This window comes from Staurois parvus, unplaced genomic scaffold (assembly GCF_062004578.1).
Source record: "Staurois parvus isolate SC_StPar_1 unplaced genomic scaffold, SC_StPar_1.0 ptg000761l, whole genome shotgun sequence".
In the NCBI taxonomy this organism is placed as follows: domain Eukaryota; kingdom Metazoa; phylum Chordata; class Amphibia; order Anura; family Ranidae; genus Staurois; species Staurois parvus.
In genome coordinates this window covers 1286862-1298827 of record NW_028318557.1, presented here as the reverse complement: position 1 = coordinate 1298827, position 11966 = coordinate 1286862, and the positions used below count along the sequence as shown (strand labels likewise).

Genomic DNA, 11966 nt, shown 5'->3' with positions numbered 1-11966 from the left:
TTCTGTTCAGAGACCTGCAGAAGTTAGCGAAAGAGTGGTCCAAAATTCCAGTAGAGGTGTAAAAAAAAAAACTCATTGATGGTTACAGGAAGTGATTGATTTTTTTAGGGGTATGCTAAATATTAAATTGATACCAATAATTCTGTCCAGTCTATTTTTGGGGTTTTGCATATAACCTGTTCGCTTTTCGTTTCTCCACTTGAGATATGAGACTGCTTAAACATTTGTAATTGCAATAATTTTATGGGCAAAGTGGTGCATTATCTTCTAGAAAGGCAGTGGCACCAATATTCTTTGCCATGATTATATATACTGTACCAGAGAAATAAAACTTAATTTTTATTGTAATAGACAGCAACATAAACCTAGTGCAATATTTGACAAACGCATCCATATCAGGATGCATACAGTAGCAATTTCACAAGGGGCTCTCAGATATTCTAGTTCTAATTTTGACTTTCATCCTTGAAAATAGGCACTCACATATACAGGTCCTACCAAAAACTGAGGACATAGCATGATTGTAGAGTGGAATATATTTATTTGGGAAGATAAGTAGAGGAAGGAGACACTGTAAACATTTTTATACGGCTATTTTGCTAAGTGTCAACACAACCCCCCAACCATTAAATTTACAATTTTGTGGTGTGCCACAGGTTGACACCCCTGGTGTACACAGCAGTAAAGATCTGGACAAGTCTAAACCTTCCCCCATCAATGCAATACTAAAATGAAAAGGTTTCAACTCAACAATCTAAGGCAGTGCAACAAAAGAATACACAAAGTATTGAAACCTCTACTTTTTAAATGCTCCTCATTCCTCTATAGTAATCTTGTTCTGGATCAATCAGGGAGGACAGCATATATCCATAAATCTCAAATAGGAATGACCTCATGTCTACCTGCCCAAGAAATATAAAATTTAGAAACCTGCAGTCAATGGAAGATAAAAAAATTCTTCCCCCCTATAAGCCAATTTGCACCAAACTGTTCACCCTTTAAAAAGATTACAAGTACCAGCAATTAGTAAAAAAAAAAAAAAATGGTGCAGCACTAAATACAGTGGCTAAAGCACTTCAACCTATGGAAAAATTAAGTTAGCAGGCACAAAAACTAGCTGCTGACTACACACGCATCTGTGCCAGGATCCATCACTGTACTCACCCAGGCCAATTTACTCACCAGTTCCCAATCCCAATATTAACATTGTGGGCAGCTAGCTGTGAATGCTTGCGGCTTCAATCCCAGCTGCCCACAGCGCATGTGTGCACCACACAAGTGACAGGTCCCACAAAGCAGGGAAAGAGCAGAATTGGAAGTGGGTACCAGTCAGCTACTTGCTCACACAAAAAATAAAAAAAAAATAAAAAGTCCCATGCTGTTCTATCTTCTAAACCAGGGGTCTCCAAACTGTCGCCCAGCCCAAGGGCCAGATATGGCCATTCGCTACCCTTTATCTGGCTCTTGGGTCACTATTCCTTCCACTGAGACCAACAACGGGGTTCCATTGAAACCAATTATGGTGTACCATTCTTCCCACTAATACCAATGACGGGGCACTACTCCTCCTACTGACCATCAACCCGGAAGCCATGTTTATTCTCATTGATGCTGGGGCCAGGACATGGTCTATCCTCACTGGCCCTAATCTGGCCTCCTAAAGTCTGAAGGACCGTATACTGGCCCTTTAGTTGAAAAGTTTGGAGACCCCTACTCTCAACCATACTCTCTCCACCAAGAGACTGCTGTAAAACACCTCTTCCACATATACTCCCAGACCATCCCCCTCTAGCTGAATGCAAGTGCACACTTGTATATTGTTTAACTTTTCTTCGAGAACAAAAGCCAAAGATAGTGTAGGCTCTCTTTTTTTTATTGGTCTAATCCCTGACTGGTGGAGCTGGAGAAGGATAAACAGATGGAATAGGTATAAGTGCTTAATCGATGTGAAGCAAAAGGAGCAGTATTGTTGAATACGTACAGCACTGAAAATTACTATCCTTTTTAACTTATGGGGTCATTTGATCTGCTAAGTGCATCACTTGAGTATAGTCTGGGAGCACACAAGGAAGAAGGGAGGTGTTCTGTCGTTCCACATCAATATCTTGGTTCCTGGTGGAGAGAGCACATTTAGAGGACATACTACAGACATGAACTTTTCACTTGTCTGGACACTTAATAAAATGAGATTCTGATTAATTGCACTGAACGTAATCACTCGGTTTTAGATATTGCAGGCTTGTCTTCCTGCTTGGCAGCGTGTTCTAATGCTCACTGAATTTTGTTGCTTACAAGAAGTCTAAAGTAGGGCCTCATGACCACTTGGATATTTTTCTACCCTGTGCAGGTCTAGCAGACTGTTTTGTGCAGAGCACTATTAAATATGCAGCCCTAGGCACACCTAAATGACATCCTTTGGCCCAAGATCCATGTGCATCCCATTTAAATATCCCTTTCACGTGGGAGATCTTGTTGAGGACCGTTTACACCAGTCTACCTCCAATTTGATCAGGAGGGAAAAAAACAAAAAAAAACCCTAGAAGGGGATCTGTCATACTTTGACTAGGCAGGTTGGATCAGAGGGCAGTTGGGTGTAAACAGTCAGTTTATTCCCAGCCACCCACAGAGCATTGTGTGAAGTTTATGCAAACTGGACACAGAATCCACTCAGACCTGTCATCTGCCCACTCTGCTGATCAGCAGACAGTATGCCCCATTTGAAAAGTGCTAGCTCACATAAGGATTGGATATGGTTTGAACCACATCCCATCCGCATGACATGCTTAATAACATTGCTTCCTTTGGTGCCTGTTCACATGTCTGGTTCACTGGCAGTGCCAACTGAAAAAGGTCCTGTTTGAATTTTGAGCAGTGCAGTCTAGTTCAGGAGCGGATTACAGGCAATTGACTATGGGAACTGCTTCTAAACCACATGCATGAACAGGATAAAATCCTGACCTGATCTTGATGTTCAGGTCAGGTTCACAACTATGTCAATTAGTTGGAAAGTCTGAGCTTCAATCCACACTGCACATGTGTGAATCAGCTCTAATGCTGGAATCCACTATTTGGAAGCAGCATGTAGTGTTATGGTGTCTGCTATATGACATAGCATGTTCTAGGTCTTGATATGCGTTTATTCATGCAGTGTAACATATGCCCACAAAACCCTCAACTGTGTGCAAGTGAACCAGGAGTATGTTTAAAAGGAAAGGTTGGACACCAATGTTGATATAGGTTTACATTTTGTAGGTCAATTCTTAAAACAAAAATATTAATTTCCACCATTTTCTAAAGCATCCTCATTTTACTTTACCCAAGTACAAAGACTTGACAATGCTGTATTATGTGCATAGGCATGGTATAAAAAAAAAAAAAAAAGCCCAGCATGTCCAATGGTTTGGTAAACTCCTAGCTGAAAACTGCATTTCTGAAAGTGGGGCTATACAGAGTGGCTAGTTTGCAATGCAGCCAGATTTGAAAAAGGTGCACATGCACTGAAACAGACAGTCAACCTTACATGAGGGAAAAGAAGACTCCACTCTGAATAAAAAAAAATCTCTTTATTTCAGATTGGTTGGGAAGCAAATATATTACAACTTTATAAAATACAGTACCAACTTCACATCTCTCATACAGCAAGAAAACACTGCACCTTGTATAAAAACTTTCAATCAACATGTAAAATAGAAAGAAACCCTCAAATGTACTGTAGTGTTTCATGTAATTTAGTGTTCATGATAAAGACAATAAGCCATTATATAATTTCATACTTTGCATGGATACATACTTTGCTGTGGTAGGTACTACATAAAAATCACACACAAACAGGGGAGATCAAAAAGGTGGAAAACAGAAGACAGTGGTGTTTGGTGAATCAGTAGCCACTATGTCCAGAGATGGTAGGAATAGCCATAACTGGAAACAGACAAGACATCAGGCACACTATTAGTGCAATAGGTGTGGTAACAAAGAACAAAATTGGAGAACATGAGCTCACAAGTATACAAGAAGGAAATGCTTTATCACAATCCTCCCAATGAACAGTGGTCAGGAACACAAGGCAGCCTTCAAAATCAGGGGTGGCCACTGGGAGCCATAGAATGAAACAAAGATGTCCACAAGGCATGGAGCGTGCAACTGTTAAAATCAAGCTGTTAAAGTCCATTTGATCCTGTGTTCCAGTTATTCTGGAGGTTTGTCATTAGGCATTCCATTCTTGTATCCAAGCAAGCACTTATTCTAAAACGCCATATTGCATAGCTTGTATGCTTGCATCTGCAATGCTATCTCACAAGTGCCAGTTTAGTCTGACTTTAATAAACATTGTGATGCAAGTTAAATAAATATAGCTATGGTCAGAGGTACCATTTCTCATAGGACTGTAGTAGACATGGGTTAAAATGTACACTGACTTGTGCCAGCTGTTGCAAAAATAGCCACTAAAATTTTAAAAGCTTTTTTTCAAAAGCAACCATTCCATTTTAAAATGAACTTGCTGCACAAAAAAAACATGAGATGCAACCATTCTGTGATCTGAACATTATGCAACCTAAGAATAAACTAGAAACTGCAATGATAAATCTAGACATTCACCCAAATCTTTACTTCCAGTAGAACGGTCTGTCCTGCCAATGCCCATCATGAAAGTGTTAACTATGCTGACTTTGGTGTGTAAAGGTCTTACACCCAAATAAGCAACAGTTAAAAAGATCACCAGGGAACTCCATTGTCCTGAATCTTAGGAGGGTGTAGAGGCAGTAAACTGTTTTTGCAGAGTAGCTTTAAGGAATTCTCATTTGAAATATGCCCATTTTGGGAGGAAACAAAAAAAAAAAAAAAAAAAAAAACATTTTCAGGATACCAGCCATTTCATCCCAATTGCCCAGCTGCCATGCTGAACCCACTGGCAGTACTTACACAATCTGACCCAGAATAAGTATGAAGATCAGGAAAATGCATGTAAAGTCATTAGTTCTTCACTGTATATTTGTTTCAGGTAAGTGACCAGCACTATCGTAACAAGAGTGTTCACACAAGACAGCTAGGTAACTTCTTTAAGCTGAAGGCGCAGCACTTTATGCCTCAGTTCTTAAAATGATAGCCTCGGCCATTGGGCCACTACCACACTTCAAAATAAATTCAACAGTTCATAGTAAAAAAGGTATAAGGAAAAGAACATTGCACTTTGACCTTCTGGATGGTTGAAGGCTGGAATATACCAACTAGAGCAAAAGGTTCCAAAATAAGCAGATTTCTGAAATTCCATGCATCGATTCTAGAAAATTGTAAATGGTTTAGAAACCAAAACTTTGCCCAATACCCCAACAGGACAAAATTACCCTGAAAACAGTGGCGTGAGGGAAGCTTGAGCAAAGAGGGAAGGGGGAAAAAAAACCCATGCACCATCCACCATTTTCCATCTCCAACTAAAATGATACTGCAAAAAGAAAAAAAAAAATCCATTCAGGTGAAAATTTCTCCTAAAGAAAACATGTGCAAAGTCAATGGTCCACTTTCACCATGACTACCTCTGGGATTCTCAATCTGTTGTGCCATGTCACAAAATGATGAGTAAATGCACCCAACTTTCTAATCATACATTGAAGAATTCTAAAATTATCAAGTTTTATTTTCTAATACTCATAACAGAACCTGGATTTTCATTACCTTGTGCAAATCAAAGCCTAACTACGGCAGATTTCACAGGCTTGAAAGAAACAAAAATGTGTACATCAATGCAGACACCCGATGTGCACAGGTTAGCTTCTCAAACTAGTGAAGTACAGACAAGGATGATGCAAATGTTTATTGTCCACTAATGAACAAAGCACTGAAGTCGCACGTTTTTACTATTAACTCACCTTTTGTGCATGTCCAAAAGAAATCGAGCTACAGAAAGTCTAGCTGTCCACACCTAGCTGATATAAATAGTTGTGAAGGTTAAGATACCTCAAAATTTGTGTAGTCACTGTTCAGGGAACACCAAAGAGCTCACAACTAGATGTCACCAACTCCAGCCTCAAGGGAAACCCTATGGGAAGCATATGCTATTCCAATTGATGAACCCACTTATGATGGTAATTTGAAACGGATTCATGCCACTTCTGCTATTTCACTTAATCATAGCTAGTTCACGTCTTCTATAGCAAATGCTGCACCATGTAAAAGAACCCAACATGTAATCTAGATTAAAAAAACTGCCCTTAAAACCCTCAAATGCACTGTACAGCTATGTTAATTTAGAGTTTTTGAACTTTAGTTTTTTTGGAAGGGGACATGCATTGCTGTTGTAAGTACTACCAAAGTAAAAGGAGAAGTGCCTGAGACACACACCAAGTGTTTTTAGGCATAGTGACAGTGGGTGAAATTGTACAATATGCAATCACAAGTATATCAGAATTCAATAATTCATCACAATCCTCCAAACAGCATCCAGAACACAGGACCAAACAAGGCAGCTTTGGTGAGCCCACTGTGGACATCCTGCAAAAAGATAACTTAAGCAGCAACTGCTAATTAACATTTGAAGGAAGCCCTGCAGAAGCAGAAAGCAGCCACGAATAAACGCAAAGATGACCAGAATAAAGAGTGTGCAGACCCTAGAATCAAGATGTGAATCCCTGTCTAGTCCCCCGGGTACCAAACAGTTGTTTTCTTAACCCTCAGAAATTCTTTTGTGGTATCCTTGTGAGTTCATATCTGTTCAGTCTGAAATTGAATAGCTACTATGCTACTGCATCAGCGCCAACTTGGTTGTAAGAACTTTGGCTTCGGAAATGTTATTCATCAATCCGTAAAGAGACACGTACGTGTGCAGAAATGACAGCTTGCTGGCTGCCATGCTGAACCCACTGGCATCAGTGCTTTGAGTCCAAAGATCAGAAAAATGGAACACAACATTTACCTTTCACTGTATATTTGTTCCAGGTCAATGACCAAAGTATCAAAGCAAGACAGTTAGCATGACAGCTCAAGCAAACTTCTTGGGAGTGCTCTGCAATGGTAGCTTCCGTGTTTTGTTTTCATGGCACTATTCCCCAAGTCAAAGACATTTCTCTCTTACTAACATTGCTAGATAATTTAAGCGTGGAGGAAGCACTGTGCAAATTGTTTAATTCTCAAATAAATTGCATTGGCTGCGATTAGATGACTAGCACACTTTAAAATAAATTTCCAACAATTCATAGTAAAAGCACATTACACTTTATGACCTCATGGAGGGTTAAAGGCTGGAATTCTACAACTAAAATCAAAGGCTGTAAAAGTACTAGGGCTTTGGTCAGTTTTGGTTTCTAAACAATGTACAGTTTTCTACAAACTACAATTATCACCTTAATGTGCAAATAGAAAACTTGAAATATTTAACTGCTGCACATTTTATTGATACAAAACCGCCACAGACTTAAAACCCATGTCAAGACACAGAAAAATCTGCATCAGCACAGGGATACCTGATGTGCAAATTTTTGTTCCATACAAGCTTCTCATAAAAGGAATAAGGATGATGCAAATGTTTGTATCTACACTTTAAATATCCACTAATTAACAAAAGCATTGCAGTTACCATGAGCTCAACGTCCGTGCTTTGAAATAAAGGCATTACCCTGTACCTGAAGCATCAAGCTACAGAATGCATGTCTGTCCACTTTAAACTTTGGATCATGCACAATTTTGAGATTTAGGACTCAATTAGTAAATTACTACACAGTAAAATTACAGAAGTCCCACAATTAGGGAAGTCACCGACTCCAGCCCCAGGTGGAACTACTATGGTCAACATTTTATTCCAAAATCAACACTTATGATGGCAAATTGAAACATGGCCAAAAGTTAAAGGGATTTGTGCCAGCCCTCTTGCTGTTCCACCTAAAATCAAAATCTGAAAAAAAAAAAAATGTAAAATAGAACAATCCTTAAAAAGCCACACACATCTATGGTAATTTAGAGTTTATAAATATGCAAAGTATGAACTAAAAGGCATGGTTTATTCATAAGTACCCCAGAAAAGGACATCAGGAGCAATACTAGTGCAATAAGCATAGCAACGACAGTGGATGAAACATGGTATATGCACTCACCAGAACGAAACGCCTTATCACAATCCTCAGAAAAGCAGTCAGAACACAGGACCAAAAAAAGGCATCATCAGGGAGTCCACTGTGTAGGAAAGATCACTTTAGGCAGCCACTGCTAAGCTTTGTCTTGCAGAAGCAGAAAGCCATGGATAGATGCAAAGATGGCCAGAATAAAGGTATGAGGGTGCAGTCAAGCTGTGAAACCCCCATTAGATCCTATGTTCTTGATTACAGTGCTCTGGAGATTGTGATAAGGTACTCCTTGGGGAGTGCATAAGTATTCAGTATGAAATTACATATTGCATAGCTTGTACATTTGCATATACTATGCGAATACACAAGTGTAAGCTTAGTCCAACTCTAAAAAGAGGCCTTAGACTTCTGGAATGTAAGTGTGATGCAATTTATGAAAGTTTCAATTATGTACTAAAGAGGTACCAATTTTCAGTACGTAGGTAAAATGGCCATTGTCAGAAGTACTAATTGACTTGACCTACTTTCACTTCCTTCATACATTCTTTTCCCAATGGCTGGGTCACACAACAGAAAAAAATAGTAGCAATCAACTGAAAAAAGGGGGAGGATGTAAATGTAGTCGTACTGAACCTTAAAAATTCCAATTTCCAGTTTGAGTTTTCAAGGTTGCGATATGAGTGTTGCTAGAGCTGCAACATGAGGAAAAGCAGTTAAGAGCTTACAACAACCTCTGTGCTCAGATACTGCTAGATGGAATGGCATATATGGTCAGTAAAAGCATAGTTTAACAAATCATTTGACAGTGTATGCAAAAATGGCAGCAGGTAAATATTCATCAAGAAGGCAGGTTTCCCAGAAAGTGATACATTAATAGTTGTTAGAAAGTGCTACAATCCCATGGCCCACAACCTGTACAGCAAGCATCCAATAACAAGACCTAGCTTTTTTTGGTCTATGACAAACTTGGGGAGTTCAATTGTATAAGCTTGAGTGTTAAGGAACTTATTCATGGTGCACTGCTATAGCTGAAGCTTTTTCTTGCCAAAAGATGCATTTTTAACATTCATATTATATACAGTGGACTTAAACATCAAAAAGGGTTTTAAAAAGGAGCAACTTTACACTACATACAAGGGATCGCTTTAACTGGGGTATCAAACAATTTAAGGCTGCATACAGCATTAAAACCTTATGAAAGATGCAGTATTAATCATCTTCCTCATCGTAATAACGATTCCTCTTGATCTGTTCTTCTACACTTAGTTCTTCCACATCTTCTCCTTCCCAGTAGCCAATGTCTTGAGACTTGCGGTTCTGTGGTGGAGATGTATCCTTGTTCATTACCAGATCCTCTGTGCTTGAATGTTTAGAATGGGTGGATTCTTCAGGGGAGAGTTGCTGTCCAGAAACCTCTGCCTCAGAAACGTCCCCATTTTCTAAGAAGCTCCGCTCATTTGATCTGGTCAGGGATTCTTCCTTGCCTTCAGTTTGATTTGACAGCTTGTCTTCACTGCTCTCAAGCTTGTCCTGTGGGTGCCTAGCTGATATAGCTGTAGGCTTCCTTTCTTCAGTCTCATCTTCAATATCATCCCTTAAATTTAAGGAGTTGCGCTTTTTAAGTACAGGAGATTGAGGCTGTTTTGTGGTCTGAGTGACCACTGGCTTTGCCACACTTAGTATGAATGGACGGCTTCGTTCTTTCAGAGAAGAACTTCTTCTTAGTTTCTTCAAATCTGAATCTTCCTCACTTTCAGGTTTCAGTATTTCCTCACTTGGTGGCCATTTAGGTTTGAACACTTTAAGATTCTCCTCAAGGGCAGTTGCTGAATTAGAGGATTCAGCAGGAGGTGGCCAAGCAATTTTCAGCTTCCTGGTCTCTACCAGTTTTTCCCGTTCAGCTGAAGCATTAGTGGTTTTGGCCTCCATGGATGCTGCCAGAAAGCCAACTTTTGCAATAGGAGCATCTTCAACAACAGGACTGCTGGGTTCTTCATTGGCAACTGCAGCTTTGATTAGATTTTCTTGGTTTTCTGTGTCCTCTTTCTTGCTCTCCCATAGCTCTTTATGGGGTTTGTGCCCAAAGCCTTCATCATAATTTCCTTTGGATTTGAACAGTTGATTGAAGTGAGGCTTGCAATAAGCATTTCCATGTAAAGAGGCATAATTACCAAGACTGTTTAGGGAAAAAAAAAAAAAAAAAAAAAACAAGCTCAGCATTTTCCTTTAGCCAAACAATGCAGTATTCAGCAATAAAGCAGAACAAAAGCATGCAACTGTTAAAAGTGCAAAAACGTTCAAAATTGCAAATGTACATACATGCGTGCAAAAGATCTATCTTTTCCTGTTTCATAGCTGCTGTGCAGGCATAGCAGCAGGACCAAGGATTTTTCCATGACCTCCAACGCTTACCAAAATAAATTGAGTTTGCTCACCTTGTGCCTTTGAACTGGATATACATTTTACTAGGCAACTCTAGCACAGCACTTGCTCATCATAGCACCCACCACTTATGGAGTGTTCAAATACTCTGAAGGCCAAGGCCCTCTACCACTTATTTGGCCTCTCTACATAATTTTGTAGCAGCCAGGGGAGAAATGAAGAAAATACATAAAAAAATGCCTTAAATATATGCTTCATTCAAACAGACATTTTCTATAGGGAATGCAGCTTCTAGCTGGCAGAACTTGCAGAAGCTAGTGTAGCATACGTGTTTAGGCATGTACAATTCTTCTGACTTCATGCATGTAGATGTACTAGTATAACATGCATAAAATCTGCAGAATGTACATTGCTGCGTTTAGATGCATACAACCATCATATGCATCTAAACAGGGCGCTTTAGACACCCTTGTGAATGAGCTCAATCTTGCATTTTATTTGTTGAACTGAATGGTCTGGCAATCAGGTCTCATCACACCAATAAAAAACAATGTGCGCTATCAAACTAGTGAATAAGCTAAAAAAATAGATCCGCTGCAACACTTAGAAGGTGATCACACACTTAAAACATACATAGTGTTGCTCTAAATCATATAAACATAATAATCCATAAACAGATTCAAACGTGATAGTTCAATCAAAATATGAAATATAAATATAAAGTGCATGAATGCTGAAGAACCACTACGATGTGCTCCGGATAAAGTCCATTTGAAAAACACAGTGCTCCACCTTGACTAAGTGTTCCTGCACCTAAAAATATATATGGATGGCCGCTCACGTCCTATTGTGAGTTTTTTTTCCCTGACAAAGCCACGTGGTTGGTGGCGTAACGCGTGGGGGGCGGATCCTAGTGACATTGCTGGCTTTTTACGGAGCAGGAGTTTCGAATGGCAAATCACTATGTTACTGCTTCTATCATGTGAGTGACGCTCTGGAATTTTATGTGGAATTAAAACAATATTACACTATGGGGGATGTCCTGTTCTTTCTATATGTGGAGTTGAGAAGAGTCCCGTTTAAACTGTCATTGAAGGGGTGCCTGTCATCAGCTCTCTGCCACCATCTAGAGCATTTTTTGGAATTACCATGCTTGGATGACCTGTAATAATTTATGGGTCCACAGTAAGAGGAGAGCGGCCATCCATATATATTTTTCGGAGGAACACTTCAAGGTAGAGCTCTGTTTTTCAAATAGACTATTTATCCGAAGCGCATCATAGTGATTCTTCACCATTCAAGCACTTAATATTTATTTCAGATTTTGATTGAACTAGCACATTTGAATCTGTTTATGGACCATTATGTTTATATGAGTTAGCGCAACACTATTTATGCATGTTTCAGGTCTCACCTCCCTCTAAAAGGCTGGTACACATGGGCCGAGTATCAGATGGTTCAACAGACATCGGCCGACGTTCGACCAGTGTGTACAGCAGCCTGTCCGACAGAAGCTGGTGTAAAGACCAGCTT

The 11966-nt window shown here is 39.6% G+C and overlaps 1 protein-coding gene across 3 annotated transcripts in view; it reads right to left on the bottom strand.

Annotated features, from left to right (window-relative positions):
- Positions 1-3544: 3544 nt before the first annotated feature.
- The window catches only part of LIMA1 (LIM domain and actin binding 1), a 122169-nt gene continuing 113747 nt past the window's right edge, over positions 3545-11966 (bottom strand). For all 3 annotated transcript variants that reach the window (XM_089654391.1, XM_089654390.1, XM_089654392.1), the window contains one exon: positions 3545-10227. In XM_089654391.1, the coding sequence (XP_089510517.1) occupies positions 9261-10227 (967 nt within the window). In that variant the 3' untranslated portion in view covers positions 3545-9260. The remainder of the gene's footprint in view (positions 10228-11966) is intronic.